This window comes from Pseudochaenichthys georgianus, chromosome 9, assembly GCF_902827115.2.
Source record: "Pseudochaenichthys georgianus chromosome 9, fPseGeo1.2, whole genome shotgun sequence".
Lineage (NCBI taxonomy): Eukaryota > Metazoa > Chordata > Actinopteri > Perciformes > Channichthyidae > Pseudochaenichthys > Pseudochaenichthys georgianus.
In genome coordinates this window covers 44,794,669-44,815,956 of record NC_047511.1, presented here as the reverse complement: position 1 = coordinate 44,815,956, position 21,288 = coordinate 44,794,669, and the positions used below count along the sequence as shown (strand labels likewise).

Genomic DNA, 21,288 nt, shown 5'->3' with positions numbered 1-21,288 from the left:
ATGCTCGTCACCCTCTCCCTCCGGACCACATTAATACCAATGATCCCAATACGTATGATTGTATGAACTAAAGATCTTAAAATCAATACAGATGTATTTATTATAAACGTTAGTCCTTAACACCTATCACTGTGTATATCACCATTCAAACATCTTTTAAAAGTTGAACAAACCCCACACAGCTCAGTAAAGACTGAAATGTTGACTTTATTTGATCATTTCAGTGAAAACTAACGTTCATATTTCTCTTTTTGATTATAATACTGATGAACGTTCAAAACAAAGCACATTGGCAACTTACCACCTATGTTTTAAAATGCTTAATAAGCACCGTAACTTTCATGATATAATTTCTCGGTCATAATCGGTTGTTTCCGTGAACGGCCGACTGTTGAGTGACGGCAAATGCTGCGGCTGCAAGGCATTGTGGGGCAGCATTTTCGCTTCTCCTGTCGGTTAGGGAGGTCCAGTGGTTCCTAAGCTAAAGGAGGTTATAAAGGAAGTTTGAAACCTCCTTTCCTTTCATTCTCATCATTCTAGAGAATTGGAACGGCACTTATCATGGCTGCCACTGAGGGACTCCCGGGTCATTTCACTCCTTTAGGAAGGTTCCTAAGCTAAATGGACTATTCGACTTCAGCCGAGGTGAAGGGATAGCGGATAGGACAATTCAAAAGGAGAAGACACTGCGGTGCTTAGAGAATCCGACTGCACTTTCACTATCCGACTGTTTATGATGCGCCAGCGGACGTCATAAATGTGCGTCTGCTGCTGGAAACTACAGTTTTCTATACAGCGGACTACATGGATGTATAATAAGAACGAGGGACCACTGTAAACTCATCTAGAGACTCTAATCCGTGTATCTGTATGTACTCCAATTGTTTTTCTTTATTAAACACGTAAACGGAAGAGCGTTTGAGAGGCGTTTTTGCTTTTCACCTTACTAAATGGTCAAATGGTCCTTGGAGCGAGGGGCGGGGCGAAACGCACGGAAGTGATTTCAAAACAAAAGCACTCGTTTGCTAAAATCACATTTGAATCACGACGGTATCCTGCTGAAGGACCGGTGATTATTATAAACAAGGGGAATTTAGCGATCACAACGAAAACGGCCAAGACACACATTGAGCCCAGAAAATGGATGTTATTAAGGCTGTAAATATAATAAGCCTATGTCTAAAATGGACAACATTGTTAGGAGATTTAAACTATACAGTGGTTCTGCACTGCGGTCACTCAGCCGTCTCTCGCGTTTGTTTTTTTAAATCAGCTGCTCTTCATTCCTGCTATATTTGACGAGTGATACAAATATGTTTTACCACAAGTTCTTAAGAAAACTGACTCTGTTGGACTCGGTACTAGTTTGACTTCTACCAGAAATAAAATGAAGTACTTTTACTGTGTACTTTGTGAGTAATCCTCTGTCAGAGTCCCCTCCATAGTACATAATCAGGGCCGGCCCTCGGCATAGGCAGTATAGGCGAATGCTAAGGGCGCATCAACCCATAGGGGGCGCCGAAAAAAAAAAAAAAAAAAAACATATTTTTTTTACAATTTCATAACACAATTTCCCGATTTTGGATCAACAAAGTACATCTTATTATCTTATACTAACGGAACTACGCATATATTGCGTACAGCGCCCGTAAACTATGGCACATCCCCCCCAAATCAAGTTGAACTGCCCCAGTCCCAGTAAAAACCAGAGGTTTATGTGAAATTGTTGAAATAATGGTGTGAAATTATAGGTTTTAATCTTGTATTTGTGTTAATTTAAAATAAATCAAACTCCCAAAAAACGTACACAGCTTCTGTGTGCTTTTATTAACATTGTAAGCGGCCGTGGGGGGAGAGCTTCAGAGAGCTCTCTCCTGGAAGACTGAGAGGCTCTGATAACCTCAGCTCAGTGAGGTAAAGGCACACTTCTATATGATCGTTATAGTTATAAAAAAATAAGAGAATAGATGAAAAACAGGTATAAAATATTGACAGTACAAAAAAGTTGTTATTAATAAACAAGAAAACAGTTTGAAAGGGGAGTGATTTGTAAAATATCCATAAAGAAATAGAAAATCTGCTTCCAGTTGGGTGTTGAGAGATGTTTCCATAGATCTCCTAATGCTGCTCTCAAAGTGCACCAGATCGATGCTTTTAACTTCAATATTAAAAAAAAAAAGTCTTCCCGGGGGTGCATGCCCCTGGACCCCCCTAGAGGAGGTGAGGTCCCCCCCCCACCACTTAAATCATGTTCAAATGGATAGGAAACTAAATACAGTTGCACACATCTTGTGTCAATATCTTTCTGTTTTGGTGGTCATGCCACACCATGCACGCGCGAATCATAGTAAGTGTCTGCATTTTGGGGGGGGGGGGGGGCGCCAGCTAAAATCTTGCCTAGGGCGGCAAATTGGTCAGGGCCGGCCCTGTACATAATGCATGTTTTTCTGCTATCTTTGATGAGTGATACAAATATAATTTTACCATTAGTTCTTAATGAAATTGATACTGTTTGACTTTGTATTAGTTAGCCTATACTTACAATACATTGAAGTACTTTTACTGTGTATGGTTTGAGGAATACTCTGTCAAAGTCCCCTGCTGAGAACACAATCAAGCCACTTCTGCTAAGTTTGATGAGGGAATTCTTTTTTGTTGCCATTAGTTCTTCGTGAGGTTGATCCTGTTGGACTCAGTACTAGTGAAACTACCCCCACAAGTACTATGAAGTACTTACTGTGTACTTTTCCAACAATCCTCTGTCAATGTCCCCTCCTGAGAACAAGAATGCATGTTTCTCTGCTATTTTGAATAAGCGTTAAAAAACCTTTCTCCATGAGACTGATATTGTTGGACAGAGTATTTTAAGAGGATGGTAGACTGCACACTGACACACTCCGTCACTCTTGTTGCCCTCTTATGATGCTGCTGTCTTTTAATATATGATTATTTCTCAGCCGCTAGTTCGTCACAGATTCTTCAGCCTCATCCTTCATCAGTCCCAGTCAACGCCTCAGCCTCCAGCACACTCCAGTGGCCTGATGCTGTAAGGGTGAAACCCCATGATCACACAGTGCCAAGGACCTCGTATTATGTCTGTCATTAATGTTACATCAGCCATTATAACAATTTGCTTTCCTTTTTCTCTTCTCTTAACTGAATAGCCCTGTCTTTAAGTATAACAATGTAAAGTCCTTTTCCTGCCCCATTGTAAGGCTTCAAAACAGGCATTTTTACTGTGTGTTTGGAGAAATGACACAATCAATGGCCCATGTTGTACTTTATAAACTCTGAATCTTGTGGTGCTTGAAGAAATACACACTGAGCCGGCCAGGTTATATATGTCTTTTTTGCAATATTTTATATTAATTATTATTATTGTCACTAGTTATTTAAACAAACCATCTATATTTGTATTAACTTCAACTAAATTCAATTTAAATAGTGGGCAAAAATGGGTTAACTGCCATGCATGTGGTGTTTGATATAGTTTACGTTCAATTTCAACCATCTTTGAACAACCCCCACAGCTCAGTAAAGACTGTGAAATGTTGACTAGTTGTGCTTTGTTCTGAACGTTCATCAGTATCAAAAAGAGAAATATGAGTTTTTACTGAAAGGACCAAATAAAGTCAACATTTCAGTCTTTACTGAGCTGTGTGGGGTTTGTTCAACTTTTAAAAGATGTTTGAATGGTGATATACACAGTGATAGATGTTAAGGACTAACGTTTATAATAAATACATCTGTATTGATTTTAAGATCTTTAGTTCATACAATCATACGTATTGGGATCATTTGTATTGATGTGGACCGGAGGGAGAGGGTGACGAGCATAAGTTTCACTTTCCTTTATTATTTCAATTCCAACTTTGGTCATGAAGAATATGTTTCTCTGTTGTCCACGTTCATAAAGCAAAGCAGCAGCATCAGAGCACGGTGCAGAGTCTCTAGATGAGTGAGTCCCTCGTTCTTATTATACATCCATGTTGTAGTCCGCCATAGAAAACTGTAGTTTCCCCACAGCATCAGACGCACATTTATGACGTCCACTGGTGCATCATAAACACGTTGGATAGTGAAAGTGCAGTCGGATTCTCTAAAGCAGTGGTTCTCAAACTTTTTTCAATAATGTACCCCCTTTGAAAAAAAAGATTCAGCCAAGTAACCCCTGATCAGCGCAAAAACAATTTAAGAAAAAAATGCCTATATAAAGAGGTACAGTAGGCCTACAGTGCTGCACCATCATTTATTAAAACAACAACATAACTGAGAAAAACTTAAATCCATCACTAAATTCATGACACACCAATTTTAACATCATGCAATAACACTAAGACGACATTAGTTGCATTGAACTGATCTTTTTAATAAGTTGCAATGAAGTGAGAACCATGGGCTTGTGCTTCACTGAGGATCTTTGTTATTCTCAGTGACAGGAAGGCTATACTGCAGTTATTGCACTTCGCGTTTTGAAATATGTGTAACTATGTTAATATAAAACCCACACTGCTCAAACTTCGTTACTTTTCCTAAAATTGGTATATTTATTTATTTTGTGGCGTGGGGAATGAAGAGAAACAAATATGAGCATTTTATGAGCATGGGATTTTGAGCCCTCATATATGCATAATGCTGCGCTCTACTTGCGGCCACACGCCGTTGCCAAGCAACGCTTATTGTTTAGGTGTCCTTTGATAAGCAGGCAGTCATATAATTAACTAGAACTAGCTGGATCTGACAGATTTGGACATCAACGCGAGTGAAGTATAATCGGACACGAGAGAGAGATCAGATTAGCTGCTGCTGACGGACAACACGCAGCTCTGCATGACCACAGCTCCGCCGCTGTGACGGACCGTTGAGTGGAGAAAAATTAAATACACTACGAGTTAGACTTAACACACTTAGCAGTTTATCTACTTTAGAACTAGCTAAACTAGTTATAAATATGTGTATTCTTTACTGTCGGGTCACTCATGACAGGTTCAGCGAGCTGCACGACTCGAGACTGACGGGCTGTCAGGAGAGGGAGAGGAAAAGAGAGCACCCCGTTTATTTTTCCCATTTTATTATCCAGAATTACTGTACAACTTTGAATAAAGTAGTTAATCTAATAGTTTGTGTAAATGCATTAGCCTACTTATGTCGTTTTATTCATTTGACAACCACTGCTCTAAAGTACCGCACTCTTCTCCTAAATCCTTTTGAATTCTCCTATCCACTATCCCTTAACCCCGTGACGTTTCACACAGAGGTCAAGGGATAGACGATAGGGATAGACCTTAGGAGCTGATTTGTGGACTAAACGACCGCAACCCGGGCCAGCGGCACACTGTGAACTGTCAGGAAGACTAGCGGGTCTAACTCATGGTCTAACTAACCTTATTTAACAGAAAATAAAATGGCAACAACAAGGCTTAGGAGCAGTGGTCGCGTTAACCGAATACCCCCCCGTCAGCGCGAGTGAGTGAGTGACGAGTTGTGTACAGAGTAGACTAGACGGGTAATAAATGGATTATGACGGAAATGTTACGATCCTGTCCGTCAAAATGAGTGACAACGAAAAAGTCTAACGCCACCACTGCTTGGGAGAAAGAAACGATGTGATATTTGGGGCCATTTTCGCTACAATGAGGTGGAGAAAAAAAGCGAATGCATTGTTTTATCAGAAGGGTTTGTTTGTCTTATTGCATATTAGAAACGAGTTGGCGAAACTAAGACTGTGATATGTGTATGTAGCAATAATACATATGACATCTTTTTTAAATGTCTCCAGTATCGATAAAAAGACCGATAACGTTGGAGCATAACGGCGCGCAAAACACACGTGATGACGTCACCAACTGAATTAGTTTTTTTTACATTTGGTCATCTATTTGAATCGATAGATTTTATTTGAAGAAAATGGTCCACACTTATACAGGGTTTTTACCTTCTCTCGTTACAATATGACAATCCTACAAAATATATATTGCTGTGGTATTTTTCTAATATAAAACCTCAATTCACAGTTTTACATTTCTTACATTAAATTCTAACTTCAACTGCCCACTTCAGTTGTATTAGTAAAATACAGTCAAAACAAAACTAATTTGAGAGAACTCACCAAGGAGAAACCCCGCTCTGAAGCTTTTCTCCCTCTCAAACAGTGCTTTTTATAATCCACACAGGGAAAGGAAAAAACCAAAGACACCTCCTTCATACCCATATATGTGGGAGAAGGTCATGGTCCTCTGGTGTGCAGGACGGGACATATTATGCTATGTCAGGGATCACCAACTACATTTGCCCAAGGGCCAAAATGTAACCAATAGACACTATCGCGGGCCAGCGATTTTTATATAGCCCAGAATTTTATAAATAGTATTCAGATTACTTTTGGAATACTTTCTTTTTCCATAACAGATGGGTATGTTTTGGTGCACAGGAGACACTTCTTTTACTGTTTTCATGGCTTATCAAGAACTCAAACACAACATCTTGGTGTCATTCTGGATAGCTCCCCACATAAAAAACATCACCCGGCCGGACTGCATTCTTTGTACTGTCTTAAAACCTTTCCTTGGAATATGTTATGCATTGTAAGGTGTCCTTGGGTGCGTTGAAAGGCGCCCCTAAATAGAATGAATTATCATTATTATTTATTATCTGAAACGATGTAATAACTTTTAAAACATTTTCCAGTCACTTGCCCCATGCCTTCAGCAGCAGCAGGCCATTCACTTTGATTTCATCCCGTTATGAAATGTCATCATTTCGACAATAAAGAAATGGTACATAAACGTTATCTTGCACATTTTATCTAACCATCTCCGTTTCTAACTTTCAATATATTTTAAAAGAGATCTCTCTCTCTCATCTGCGTGCGGGGGCGGGGCCTCACAGACATGCTGCATCTCTCTCTCGCTCACAGACACGCTGCATCTCTCTCTCGCTCACAGACATGCTGCAGCGCTGTGCAGTGTGCACACAGTTCTGCCGGTAATGAATATTACATTTTGAGAGGAAACTTTTCCACCAATAATTCCAATAAGTATTCCAAAATGTATTCACTTCAGGTTTACGAAAGTAACTGTAATCAGATTACTCGTTTTTCAAATGTAACGCCAGCTCAATACAGTTAGCCTACTTGATTTTTGTATTCTGATTACGTAACGCCGTTATGTTTTCCGTTACAACCCAACCCTGCTTCTCGGCTACTGTCCCGCAGCTCCTGCCTCTCTGTTGGACTCCGTCGCAGCGGGGCTACTGCTGTGGTGCAGAGCGCATTAACCACTCTTCACAATGAAGGATCACTTCTTCTTCAGGGGAGGGAAGGTTTCGCAGTACGCAGTCTACTGTCCCGCAGCTGCTGCCTCTCTGTTGGACTCCGGTACTGCACCTTACTCACGAGACGTTGTAAACAAAGAAATGGGTGGGGGGGCGAACGCAGTAACCACTCCGCCAACGCCACAGTCACCCCCGTCGTGCGGGCCGGATGTGGCCCGCGGGCCGCCAGTTGGTGGTCACTGTCCTATGGTATGGCCTAAACACATTTTGGGGCTCCAGTACTTTTCCATTGATTCAGGCTGTGCACAGCCAGCTGTGAGTGAAGACAACGGTCTCCCTCTGCGAGACACTGACACCCATAGTATCACTATAATAGGCCTCAATTGACCAAACCACTTACGTTTGTGTATACTGTGCTTATAGAACATGAAATATAATGCATTTTCATTGTGGGTTAAACAAGAATATATTTGATTATATTAATTTAATTATTCAACTTAATATGGAGACACAACATATACCAAATGTGATTAAGTTTAAATGTGTGAAGAGAAAAAGAGGCGCAGGTACTTTATACAATGCAGATTTTTGTGTTAAGGACAATAAAGCTGAAACTGTATTAACTTCCAAATCTCTTTATTTCAAATCAAATGTTATAAATCTTTAACCTGTTTATACAAATTAAAATCTTTCACAGTGGGTCTGAACATTAACAGAACAGAGACCAATCCTTATGCCACAGGAACAAAGGCTAAAATATACTTTAAAAACTAAAGAAAACTTGCTCCAAACTTTCTACTGGTTTTGAACTTAGAACGATTATATGCAACACATCATTATTACAGTAGTAGTGCAATCTTGGTGTTACCCTTTAAGGCTTGATCCGAATAGGAAAATACTTGTAATGAATCCTTCATAGCATCCAATGAGTCTGTTGTCATCCGGTTAAGATTTTATGGTTTTGCCGTGAGCAGTTTGCCGGGGGAAGATACCGGAGCAGCTCAGAGGAAGAAGAGCTTGTCGGAGAGCTGGATGCCCGGCTCAGAGTGCAGGAACTGACCCGACAGGAAGGCCAGTTTGTGGGCGTACTTGCAGGGAGCGGGAACCCGGATGGTGCCCGGCCAGTTCCAGTACAAATGGCACATCTTGAAGGTCATCCTGGAATGAATGGCAACACAGCAACATGTTAAAGAGGCTCTAATAAAAATAGAAAAAAAGCGAATGCATTGTTTCATCAGAAGGGAAGCAATGTGGCCAAAACACAGCTGGTAAAAACACCACAAATCTGACCAGATACTCTCTGCAAAGCTTCTTAATCATTCAACCTGTGTTGTTCATCAAATAAGGACAAGATAATCTTATTTATTTATATATACTAAAATGACAAATTATTGGTTTTGGCTAGACTAGTTTGACTGAAATGTTCTATATAATCTGATGACTAAAAAAGACTCAACAGTTTTCATTGACAAAAAGTAAATTAAATAATTAGTTTTCTTTGACTAAAATAAGACTAAAATGCTCAGACTTTTAGTCGACTAAATCTTGACTAAAATGTTTACTGTTTTAGTCGACTAAAATAAGACTAAAATGCTCAGACTTTTAGTCGACTAAATCTTGACTAAAATGTTTACTGTTTTAGTCGACTAAAATAAGACTAAAATGCTCAGACTTTTAGTCGACTAAATCTTGACTAAAATGTTTACTGTTTTAGTCGACTAAAATAAGACTAACATGCTCAGACTTTTAGTCGAATAAAACTTGACTAAATAAAAACAGGATGAAGGTGACTAAATATGACTAAAACTAAAAAGGAAATTTAACACAGGACTAAGACTAAAACTAAATAAAAAAATAGCTGACGAAATTAACACTAGAGTCACATCTAGTAGAAATATATAAAAGCATTTATTTTAATTGTGTAGCAGTCAGTTTTTAATTCTGGCAGCACTGTTGAGCATTTTGAAAATGTATTTTCATGCCTCTGTTCAAGGCTGAGTCTTTCTATCTTTTATAGCCACTGGTGTAAAGTGACTAAGTTCATAAACTCAACAAGTACTATACGTGGGTACAATTTTGAGATACTTGTACTTTATTTAAGTATTTCAAAGTTTTGCTACTTTGTACTTCGACTCCACTACAGTTCAGAGGTAAAAGGTGTACTTCTACTCCTCTACAGTTCAGAGGTACATGGTGTACTTCGACTCCACTACAGTTCAGAGGTACATGGTGTACTTCGACTCCACTACAGTTCAGAGGTACATGGTGTACTTCGACTCCACTACAGTTCAGAGGTACATGGTGTACTTCGACTCCACTACAGTTCAGAGGTACATGGTGTACTTCGACTCCACTACAGTTCAGAGGTACATGGTGTACTTCGACTCCACTACAGTTCAGAGGTACATGGTGTACTTCGACTCCACTACAGTTCAGAGGTACATGGTGTACTTCGACTCCACTACAGTTCAGAGGTACATGGTGTACTTCGACTCCACTACAGTTCAGAGGTACATGGTGTACTTCGACTCCTCTACAGTTCAGAGGTACATGGTGTACTTTTACTCCACTACATGTATTTAATACCTTAGTGACTTCACAGATCTGGATGAATGATGTGAAATCTAACCAAGTGTTAAATCAGACTTTAGTTCCACCTGGAGTAAATCCACCAGCTACCCTGCAGTCTACAAAGTACTTCAGACTAGCTGCACCTTCACCAGCTTTGAGAACACTTCAATGATCAATCATTATAAAACATATCATATATATTATTCTGAAATGGACCAATCTGCACAACGACTACTTTTACTGTCGCTACTTTCACTATATTTTGATGATAATACTTTTCTACTTTTACTTGAGGAACATTTTGAATGCAGGACTTTTACTGTGACAGAGTATTCCTACACTCTGGTACTTCTACTTTTACTCAAGTACAAGATCAGAGTAATTCTACTTTTACTCAAGTACAAGATCTGAGTAATTCTACTTTTACTCAAGTACAAGATCTGAGTACTTCTGCTTTTACTCAAGTACAAGATCTGAGTACTTCTACTTTTACTCAAGTACAAGATCCGAGTACTTCTACTTTTACTACAAGATCTGAGTACTTCTACGTTTACTCAAGTACAAGATCTGAGTACTTCTACTTTTACTCAAGTACAAGATCTGAGTACTTCTACTTTTACTCAAGTACAAGATCTGAGTACTTCTGCTTTTACTCAAGTACAAGATCTGAGTACTTCTACTTTTACTCAAGTACAAGATCCGAGTACTTCTACTTTTACTACAAGATCTGAGTACTTCTACGTTTACTCAAGTACAAGATCTGAGTACTTCTACTTTTACTCAAGTACAAGATCTGAGTACTTCTGCTTTTACTCAAGTACAAGATCTGAGTACTTCTACTTTTACTCAAGTACAAGATCTGATAACCGTATTTTTCGGACTATAAGCCGTGCCTCCCCCCCCCCATTTTGTTTGTACAGCTAACGGCCACTAGGGAACCTCCTAAATCTATGGATTTTACAGGTAAAATTAACCACCTTTAACCCTATGGGCTCTAGGACCGGTCCGCGCCCGCCACCTTTAAGCGACGGGCTCCAGCAGGAAAAGCTGGAGGCCGGAAAAGAGTGAGACAGGTAGCGCGCCAAAGTAAAAGTGGAACCGAGAGACAGAACGAGAGCAAGACAGACGGACCATTTAGCTGCTGCGGCTTATATGCAGGTGCGCTTTATAGTCCGAAAAGTACGGTACTTCTACTCGAGTACAAGATCCGAGTACTTTTACTTTTCTGAGTACTTCTACTTTAACTCAAGTACAAGACCTGAGTACTTCTACTTTTACTCAAGTACAAGACCTGAGTACTTCTACTTTTACTCAAGTACAAGACCTGAGTACTTCTACTAAAGTACAAGATCTGAGTACTTCTACTTTGACTCTAGCACAATATCTACTTATACCACCTCCGTTTATAGCCTATGAAAAAAACTATTAGAAAACGAAGGCTAAAGCTAACGTTAGCAGATAGTGACAATGTATGCTAGCTAGCTCAACGATTCCTTAAATGATATTGCAACAGAAAAACTCTTCAGTGCACATCACGCTCTGCCGCTCTGCTCTGAACACCTGAACGGCCCGTTGTAACAGCTGTTCACCAGCGGCTCAGTCTGTGCCACAGTGACTCCGCACAGTTAACGAACGCACCGTAGCTAATGTAGCTGACCTTCATCCCGGAGCAGCAGAGTTCAGCCGACAGACAGGAAGACTCGAGCACACAGCTCGCATTTCATATATTAAAAAATAACACCATGCGCGTCATGATGGCACATAACAGCTCGCGACCGCAGATTATTTCGGCGATTAGATAAAATGTAAATTATATTTGACGCAACTTTAGTCACATTTCCATGACTTTTCCAAAACTTTGGGAAAAATATTGTTTTCCATAACTTTCAGGGCCTGGAATTTGCATTTTGAATTTCCATGACTTTTCCAGGTTTTCAATGACCGTACGAACCCTATCTATCATATTCGCTAACCTGTCTGTCTTTAAATTCTTTAAACAGCTCTGGATGCCGGTCGGCTAGGTGCTTAGCCAAGTCTGATGTGTTTTAGATCCCTGCAAACCAAGGGAACCAACACGTCTGACAGACAGGCCTCGTGGTGTCCGTAGGCTTGCCCTCACTGTCAGAGATATAGCTCAAATACTTGAGCCACGCTTCTCGTTTTCTTCGCGTGCACGAGAGAGGGGAGGGACTTAGAGCGTGCCTGAGAGGGGCGGGACTTAGAGCGTGCTTGAGAGGGGCGGGACTTAGAGCGTGCTTGAGAGGGGAGGGACTACAGGCACGGCTGCAGTGCAGGGAGTGGAAGCAGAGCGCTGAACACACACGGCTCTTATTAAAACAGCACTTTCTCTCCGGAGTACTTTTCCCCGTCATTCTTAAAGTACCGATACTAATGAAACGGCGGAATCGTAACGTTTTTAACGGCAGGGTATCGCGGTACCTTTCAAGTATCGGTACACCGTGCAACACTAGTGTCTTATATAGGTTTGTGTGCATGTAAATGGTCTGCAAAGGCTAAAATGTTGTAAAATGAGTTTCTCTCCCACAAAACATCAAGAAAATAAAAGTTAAACTACTATCCAACTCAAAACAATGCAACTGGATCAGAATACTTTGAACACCCAAAAAAGCAACCTAGGAATAAGTAACAACTTAAAGTGGACCTATCATGCTATATTTGAAACATATATTGGAGGGCCATACCTAGGGTTGGGTATCGTTTGAATTTCCACGATTCCGATTCTACTTTTCGATTCCGGTTCTTAACGGTTCTCGATTCCGATTCTTTGAGGGGCAGGGTAAAAAAATGATACATGCTTCTTCCACCAATAAAATTACATTTATTCGAGAAACTTTTACACAGGTTAGTTTAAAGTAATATTCACATGAATCAGTCTGTTTATATTCACTGCTATGTAACTTTAACCTGAGAACCACTGAAGCTACAACAGTGCAACAGTCCAACTTTTAAAAACAGTTCTTGTTGAGAAAAACAAGCATATCTGCCTTCTCAGGCATACCGGGAAGAAATGTTTGAACATTTTGAAGTAAAATGCTTCAATCTGGTGCACACGCAGAATTACTAGAGACTAGATCTAGGGGGTACAACTCTAAACACCCATATGAAAAAGATCGGTTTACATTTTAATAATTAAATAACAAATAGCCTACATGTAACGCATTTTATTTTTGTTGTTCATTCATATCTTATTTTACCATTTTATTTATGCATATTTTTTTAAAACGATATGTCTGGTTTACTGTCCTATAGTATACATTGGAATGATTTCAAACCTGTTTTATCCCAATAATTATAAAGGAGTGCCTTGTGATCAAAACGTTTGAGACCCACTGAGATAACTTAGACTAAAGTGAACTATCTAAACACTCAGAGTCCTTTACCTCACTGAGCTGAAGTTATTAGCCTCTCAGTCTGACTGGAGAGGACTCTCCCTCCACATCATTGTAGAAACATCTTCTTCCGTTAGAGCAGCTAGCACCAGATGCTAATAACAACAGCGCCGGTTCCAGTGCACCCTCCCCTTCTCCCTCGCACTTTGGCTGTGAGCTGCGGTTGCCAGATAAGCCAACATCCCTCATTTTCATCACTTGCAGCGCCCATCGTACAGGGCAAATGAAAAGTGTAACCGGGATGAAAAGGGTGTTACATTTACTTAATTATGAATGTTGTTACATCAAGGCCGAAAATTAGGATGAGCACCAATGGTCAAAACATTTATTTTTTCTCCCAGAGCTGTCAGCGCAGCGCCTCCACAGATCTGGCGCCCTAGGCGAAGATTTATAATGCCAGTGCGACGGGCCGGCCCTGGTCTCAGGTTACACTGTAGGAAATGTAGATACAACGCTACATTTCCCGCCCCGCTGCAGTCATGCAGTAGGCTACGGAGAGCGGCGAGAAACATTTCCTCAGGAATCGAAAAGCGGAACCGAAATTCACATTTCTAAATGATGCCGTTGGAATCGAAATGTTAGAACCGGTTCCGAACCGGAACCGGTTCTCGGTACCCAACCCTAGCCATACCTATAAAACATGTCTGGTATTTTGAAAAAAAACACTTCACAAACAGATCATGCATTGTAGCCACGCCTCATTTCGCTCTATTTGCTCTTTTCCAGTCCTGTTTTTGCAACGGCTGATTCTGCTTTTGTGGCAGACTACAGCGCCACTTACAGGCCTGCCATATGTACTACAGCGTCTCCAGCGCTTTCGAGCGGTCTCTCATTCCCCTGATAGGTGGAGAGTTGCCCATATAGGCGGAGCACCCCTTTTCTGACATCAGAACAATTAAAATAATAATCAGATCCGTTGCAGCCCCGTTTCTAGAGATTTGGGTATGGAGGAAAAGAGAGAGGGTTGTGTTTTCTGATACTTGGTGAGTTCCCTGACACACCGGGGACACATATTCATTAAAAGACGTACACAAGTGCATTTTGCATGATAGGTCCCCTTTAAGTAAAAATAAGTTAAAAATAAATAAATCAGGAAGTATATAAGTGTGTGTGTCAGGGTTTCCGCTAGGATTTTTTCTCGCCGGTCAAATGTCCGGGTAGAATTTATTTTACCGGACTAATTTGAAACTTACCGGTCATATTTCAATAATAATAATAATAGTTGTGTAGCAGAGTTTCCGTAAGCAGGTAATTACCGGACTATGAGCGGATATGCTTCAGTTTAAAACTCAGTTCACGGGGCTCATTTTTATATCGCTTCAGTTTATAATCGTAACAGACCAGATTCATTTTTCAATAAATGATTCCACAAACAACAAACAACATAATTATTACATTCAAACAAACTACTTGTAGTAGATAACGTACATTATTCAGAAGTTTACATCAACTTTGAATAATAACACGGGAGAAACGGATCCTCTCCCTCCCTCTCTCTCTCCTGACAGCCCGTCAGTTTCTCATGCAGCTCCTGCAGCTCGCTAAACAGAGGGCGGGGCTTCAGGTGATCCTGCAGAGCTGCGTGTCTTGGTCAGACTCAGCAGCTGATCTGATCTCTCTCTCGCGTCCGGTTACACTTCACTCGCGTTTATGTCCATATGGATCAGACCCAGCTCTCCTGATCGGCCTTTATAGAGAGCACCGATCAAACTATTAAGAGTGAATATCGGCCGATAATGACCGGCGGCCGATCGATCGGAGCCTCCCTAATTATTACCAGACATTTTGACCGTCAGGTTTTGAATTTACCGGTTTTTTATAAATTTTACCAGCTAAAAACCGGTAATTACCGGCTAACGGAAACCCTGGTGTGTGTGTGTTTATATGTCTGGGAGGGAGGGTGTGGTATGTTTTATTTTATTTCTGTTTGTCTATGTTATTATTTTTTAGCTTACATATGTATTTTGTATATTTTGTAAGTAATTGCTTTCGTCTCATTTTTTCTTTTTCTTATGTACTTCTAGTAATTGTATTTAAAAAAGAAAAATGTTGTGCTTTTGGTTGTACATGTTGTGAATTAATCAATACAAATGTGATCACAAAAAAAAAAGTATATACATAGTGAAAAAACATGTTTTACATTTGTAGCAGTAATCAATATATTGCTCAGTGTAGAGAAAACAATATAAAGGTGATCAGTACCGCTGCAGAATGTCCGGAGAGAGGTTGGCCGTGTTGTACAGAGTGACGTAGTGAGTGGGGAGTCCACAGCCTTGGCGGATGCTATGTGCCATCAGATAGAAATCCACCCTGAATAAAAGAAATACAGAAACGTTACTGTTAGAGACGTGAAAAAGCTGACAGCAAATACTCTGTTTTCGATGGTGTCATCATGAGCGCTGCCACCAATTAGGAGGCTTGTGGCGCAGTGGACTAGTGCGTTGGTATTCGGATCAGGGGAGCACAGGTTCAAACCCCACTGCAGTCAGCATGTCGTTGTGTCCCTGAGACACTTCACCCCAAAAATGCTCCTGCGGGGATTGCCCACAGTACGTCTAACACAGGGGTGTCAAACTCAAGGTCCGGGGGCCAAATCGACTTCATTTTATGTGGCCCGCAAGAGTTATGAAAGAATTAAATAAGTTTATTATACGGTTACATGCCGCTTTACAGGAGCACATTGTCCATAAACTACATGTCCCACAATGCATCTAGTTTTGTGACATCCACACTGAAGAGACATGCAATTATTTGCCCCAGACTTCTGCTTTCAGACGTAGTTAATAATGAAGTTATTACCCTTTCCGATAAGAATCCAATGCAGAGGCAATCATGTAATATAAAACATTATTTTATATACATTATATATGTATATTTTTATATAGGCTTAAAGTTACAACCGGCCCTTTGAGTGCAACCATAGTGCTAATGTGGCTCACGATGAAATTGAGTTTGCCACCCCTGGACTAACAAGTATTATGTAATTAGTCGACTTAAGTATTTGTCGCCTAATTTTTCCCTTCATAACAAAACACGGAGCTTAATTATCCCAGAACAGCAGCAGTGAGTCCGGCAGTAACCTAGCTTTGTATCAACATATATAGTAGTGTGCTGAGGGATTTCTACTGACGCGCACATCTGTTGGTGTTTCCGTTTCCTGTGTAGTAGTTATTGGGTCGTTATATTCAGATATGAAGGAGAGAAAATGCGCCGTGTGTATGGAGCTATTTCAGGGTAGAAACTGAAAAAATAATTGTTTTGAATCTGAAAACGAAAAATCTGCAATGGAAAAAAATACGGATTCAAATATCAAAATATGTATAAAAGTGAAATCTGAAAATAAATATTTTATTCAAAAAAAGTCCTGAACTGAATCAAAATAATATCCAAATTGAAAAATTATTTAAAATAACTGTTTTTATTTTGAATACATCATTGTATTTTTCAAAGTTCAGGATAAAAACTTGAACTTTCAAATAAATTATATTTTTTTGAATGATCAAAACTTATGACCCTGAAATAGCTCCATACGTGTGTGTGTGTGTGTGTGTGTGTCCTCGCTGCTTGTTCACACACACATTAAGAATTCTTACCGAAGCTTCTGCTGTTTGCTTTTAGAAATAATTAATCCTATGTTCTCTGAAATGTTGTCGAGGTTTTTCTGTTTGTGCATTTTTTAAATTGTAAAAAACAAGAATAATAAACCAAAGAATTCAACGGGTCACAGAACACAACGTCAGGGCTGGACAATATATAATGATATTACATCTATACTGTGATAAACTACTACATATCGTCACAAGTGTCGCTTCCTGGTTTTTAAGGCTGCATAACATGAAAGAGAATTAATTTTCTGAACTTGTTTGTTTGTCTTTAACCATTTAGTCTATAATCCACGTATTAGATGATATTATTTGAACCATAAATTCTGTAAATACTTTGTTAAAAGCACCAAAAGTCCACTGTCTAATATCGATTACAGGGCATTTCATCGGGTATATTGTGATGTTTGATTTTCTCCTTATCGCAAAGCCCTATTCCTATAACCTACGGCTGGATGAGAACAAAAAAAAACAACGGTGTGTTAAGTAGGGTTGCCAGAAACTGACCATGATCAAAATCGATTATTCGGCAGCCCTGGCGAATAATAATCGATTATTCGACCGACCCCCGACAGGTTGAGCTGTGATAGACCAACGTCTTTTCGCAGAGCTTGCATTTAACTTCCTTTGGACTTGTAAGTTCGAAGTAGTTCCACGAGGAACTCTTGTTACCTGCCGCTTTGTTCATCTTTAGTCGCACGTGTGAGGGGGGGTGGGGGTGGGGTCGGTGTGTAGCGTGCTGCAGCAGCAGTCTGCTCTGCACAGGCTTCCTCCAAGTTTACAGTAAAACAAACTGGTGGTGTGACCAATGACCATTTACAATTATTAATACTATTACTATTATTAGCATATATATATTTATATATATTTTGGTTGAAACTAAGCCAGAAAAATAAATTAAAAAAAAAATAATAATAAAAATTTTAAATAATATTCGATTATGGAGACTGTAGCGAATAATCGAATAATCGCTGGCATCCCTAGTGTTAAGAAACCCACACATTGATATTTGAACGATTACTGTGTTCGCACATCTGGAGTTTTGCTGCAGACATCCTGTAAAACACTGACCAGTCTTTCTGAGTGAGGGTGTGATCCAGGATGGTTCCAGGTGGAGGCGTGGCCACGTTGTTTCCAGAAAAGGCGTAGAGGGTGGTGTTGATGCGCTTCTGCACCACAATGAACACCAGCTTGGGCTCGTAGTGGGGGAAAGTCTCAAAGCATTTGATCAGCTGTGGGATCTCGTACTGCTCCACCATCTTCATCTGACCGTCCGACACGCCATCGCGATACACCACGATCTTCTCCGGCAGGTTGTGGTTCACCTGTACAAAACAACATGGACAAGTGTGTGCAGGGATGCAAACTCATCCGGTATGAAAAAGGTGACAAGGACCCGATCCCCCGACCCCACAGGATATCGGCTTTAAAATGAGGAATAACAGGATGTTAGCCGTCAGAACAACTAAAGCAGCAGTTAATAATAACAGAAACGTTAAAGAGTCACATCTAATAGAAATATATAAAAGCATTAATTTTAATTGTGTAGCAGTCAGTTTATCATTTTGGCAGCACTGTTGAGCATTTTGAAAATGTATTTCCATGCCTCTGTTCAAGGCTTAGTCTTTCTATCTGTATAGCCAGTGGTGTAAAGTAACTAAATTCATCAACTCAACAAGTAGCTACTATACTTGGGTACAATTTTGAGATACTTCAATTAGGGATGTCCCGATCACCTTTTTTTGCTCCCGATCCGATTCCGATCATTTGATTTTGACAATCTGCCGATACCGATTTTTCCCGATCCGATCTTTATGCAATGCATTAAGAGAAAAAAAAGGTAACAGATAACGGCTGGTCATCCAACGCGATGAATTCAGCTATCTTGGCTGTTATTCTTTTGGCCTTTTCACTGTTCTGGGGCAGTTTCTCTTTCCTTTTAAAAGCCTCTGAAAGTGTCGGTTGCTTCAGTGCCGTTACCTGAGTGGCCGCTGTGTACTCGTCGTGTTGTTGTTGGTGTTTGTTTCTCAGGTGGCGTATTAGATTGGTCGTGTTGAACGTAGCTCTGTTCTTTCCACCACGCGGAACCTCTGCCTTGCAAACATTGCATCTGGCTGTTACACTGCCTTCGCTTTCAATTTTATAATACTTCCAAACTCCTGACATTTTCTCTGTCCCGACTCCCGAGTCACCAGCTGAACGTAGCCTCTCGTTAGCCTACTGCTACTATTAGACCAGGGGTGCACAATCTTTTTTGAACCGAGAGCTACTTTTGAAGTTGCCAGTCTGCCGAGATCTACCAGTCCAAATAGAGAGGCGTACTGACAGCCTACTGCCAGGTAAATACACACTTCTACTTGTATAAAACTGACCTTTGTACGATTAATACTTCATAAAATACTGCAGATCCTTTATCTTACCTCTTTCTAATCTACACACATACAAGTATTTAACTGAAGTTACACAGCAGTGTTGTTGATACAGAGTTGGAGTTTATGCACACGTCACTACAGTGGGTAATGTTTTCAAGAAACATTGAACAGTGCTGCCACATGACACAGGAAAAAAAGAAAAGACTCTGAACCCTTTCTTTGCCATTATATAAAAATAGTGTTGCTACAAAAGTATAAATGAGGCTTACTAATAAGACAACTCAGATCTGAAGCTACACAGGAATCTGCTGCCAAAGTGCAATAAAAGAGACTAAATTAATAGAATCAAACCCTTTTTTGTTGCATTTTAGTAGAGTATAAAAAGAAATGCCTTTAAAATAGGATGCAAGCAACACTAGTTTCTTAACCTGAATTGATAATAGACTATAATCAATTTAAGTTTGCATTCTTATACCATTTTGTACAATAATTATAATGAATAAGTTCAAACAAACTCAAACTTACAGCTGATTAATAACGGTATCTAACTTGAGTTTTTATCATATCAAAAACATGTTGAAATGCTACTGTTATTACTGTTTTATTACGCATCGACAGCCTCCAGGAAAGCTTCTTTCACAACTTCACCATCTTTGAAAGACGTCATGTGTTTCGCAAGAACGTGACTGACACGATGAGATGCTCTGGAGCAGCCTTGCTCTTGTTGTTGGGCCTGGTGAAAATGGACTGCTGTGCATTTAGCTGTCCTTTCAGGCTCCTCCCCTTTTGGAGCGTAGGGCAGAATTAGGAGGGAATTCCGTCTCATAGCGTTTGTGCACTGTTTTGAAATGCCGCTCCTAAATTACCCTTCTTCGATAAAGCCACGCTGGCATTGCAGATGAGACAGATGGACTTTGAATTGGAATAGATATAAAAATAATCATCCTCCCACTCGGAGTGAACATTATATATGTTTTGCTTCTGCCATAATTGAGGTCTTGTGTGTGTGTGCGGACTGTCACTCCTGTTGACACGGACAACGTTAGCGAACTAGTGCACTGCCCACTGCTCACCAGCCACGCCCCGACACATGGGGTCACGCCGGCCAATCACAAAGCTTTGATGCGTTCAAGTGCATTATTCTGGCACAGGAAGATTATGTTACAGGACATTAACGATAAAACAGAATATTGTTGTTCTATTTTTAGACACATCTCGCGATCGACTGGGAATCTCCCCGCGATCGACCGGTCGATCGCGATCGACCGGTCGATCGCGATCGACTGGTTGGGCACCCCTGTATTAGACACTGCGCCCACTCTGTTGCCAGATTTCAGAGGAATAAGCAACCAGGTCTATGAAAACAAGCCCAAAGAAAGCAACACATCCATGATGTTGTGTAATTTTAAACCAAAACTAAGTCCTCAGGATGACTTTAAGACGTGAACATGGTCATTTTTGTTTTGTAACATTAAAAATAATAATAAAAATGAAGACATAAAAAAAAAAAAAATCCCGATCCCCGATTTTTTTCTCCCGATCCCCGATTTTTTGAAAATCACGTGATCGGCTCCGATCCCCGATCACTTGATCGGGACATCTCTAACTTCAATGTTTTGCTACTTTGTTATTCTTCTTCTCTACAGTTCAGAGGTACACGGTGTACTTCTTCTCCTCTACAGTTCAGAGGTACATGGTGTACTTCTTCTCCTCTACAGTTCAGAGGTACATGGTGTACTTTTACTCCACTACATGTATTTAATCCCTTTAGTTTACAGATGTGGATGAATGATGTGAAATATAATCAAGCGTTGAATCAGACTTTAGTTCCACCTGGAGTAAATCCACCAGCTACCCTGCAGTCTACAAAGCCATTCAGACTAGCTGCACCTTCACCAGCTTTGAGAACACTTTCATGATCAATCATTATAAAACATATCATATATATTATTCTGAAATGGACCAATCTGCACAACGACTACTTTTACTGTCTTTCACTATATTTTGATGAGAATACTTTTCTACTTTCACTTGAGGAACATTTTGAATGCAGGACTTTTA

The 21,288-nt window shown here is 40.1% G+C and overlaps 1 protein-coding gene across 1 annotated transcript in view; it reads right to left on the bottom strand.

The window, feature by feature from the left end:
* Positions 1 to 7,903: 7,903 nt before the first annotated feature.
* LOC117452949 (piwi-like protein 2) overlaps positions 7,904 to 21,288 on the bottom strand; it is a 39,871-nt gene continuing 26,486 nt past the window's right edge. Inside the window, 3 exon segments of the mRNA XM_034091774.2 lie at positions 7,904 to 8,430; positions 15,456 to 15,563; positions 17,927 to 18,180. Coding sequence (XP_033947665.1) covers positions 8,274 to 8,430; positions 15,456 to 15,563; positions 17,927 to 18,180 — 519 coding nt within the window. The 3' untranslated portion in view covers positions 7,904 to 8,273.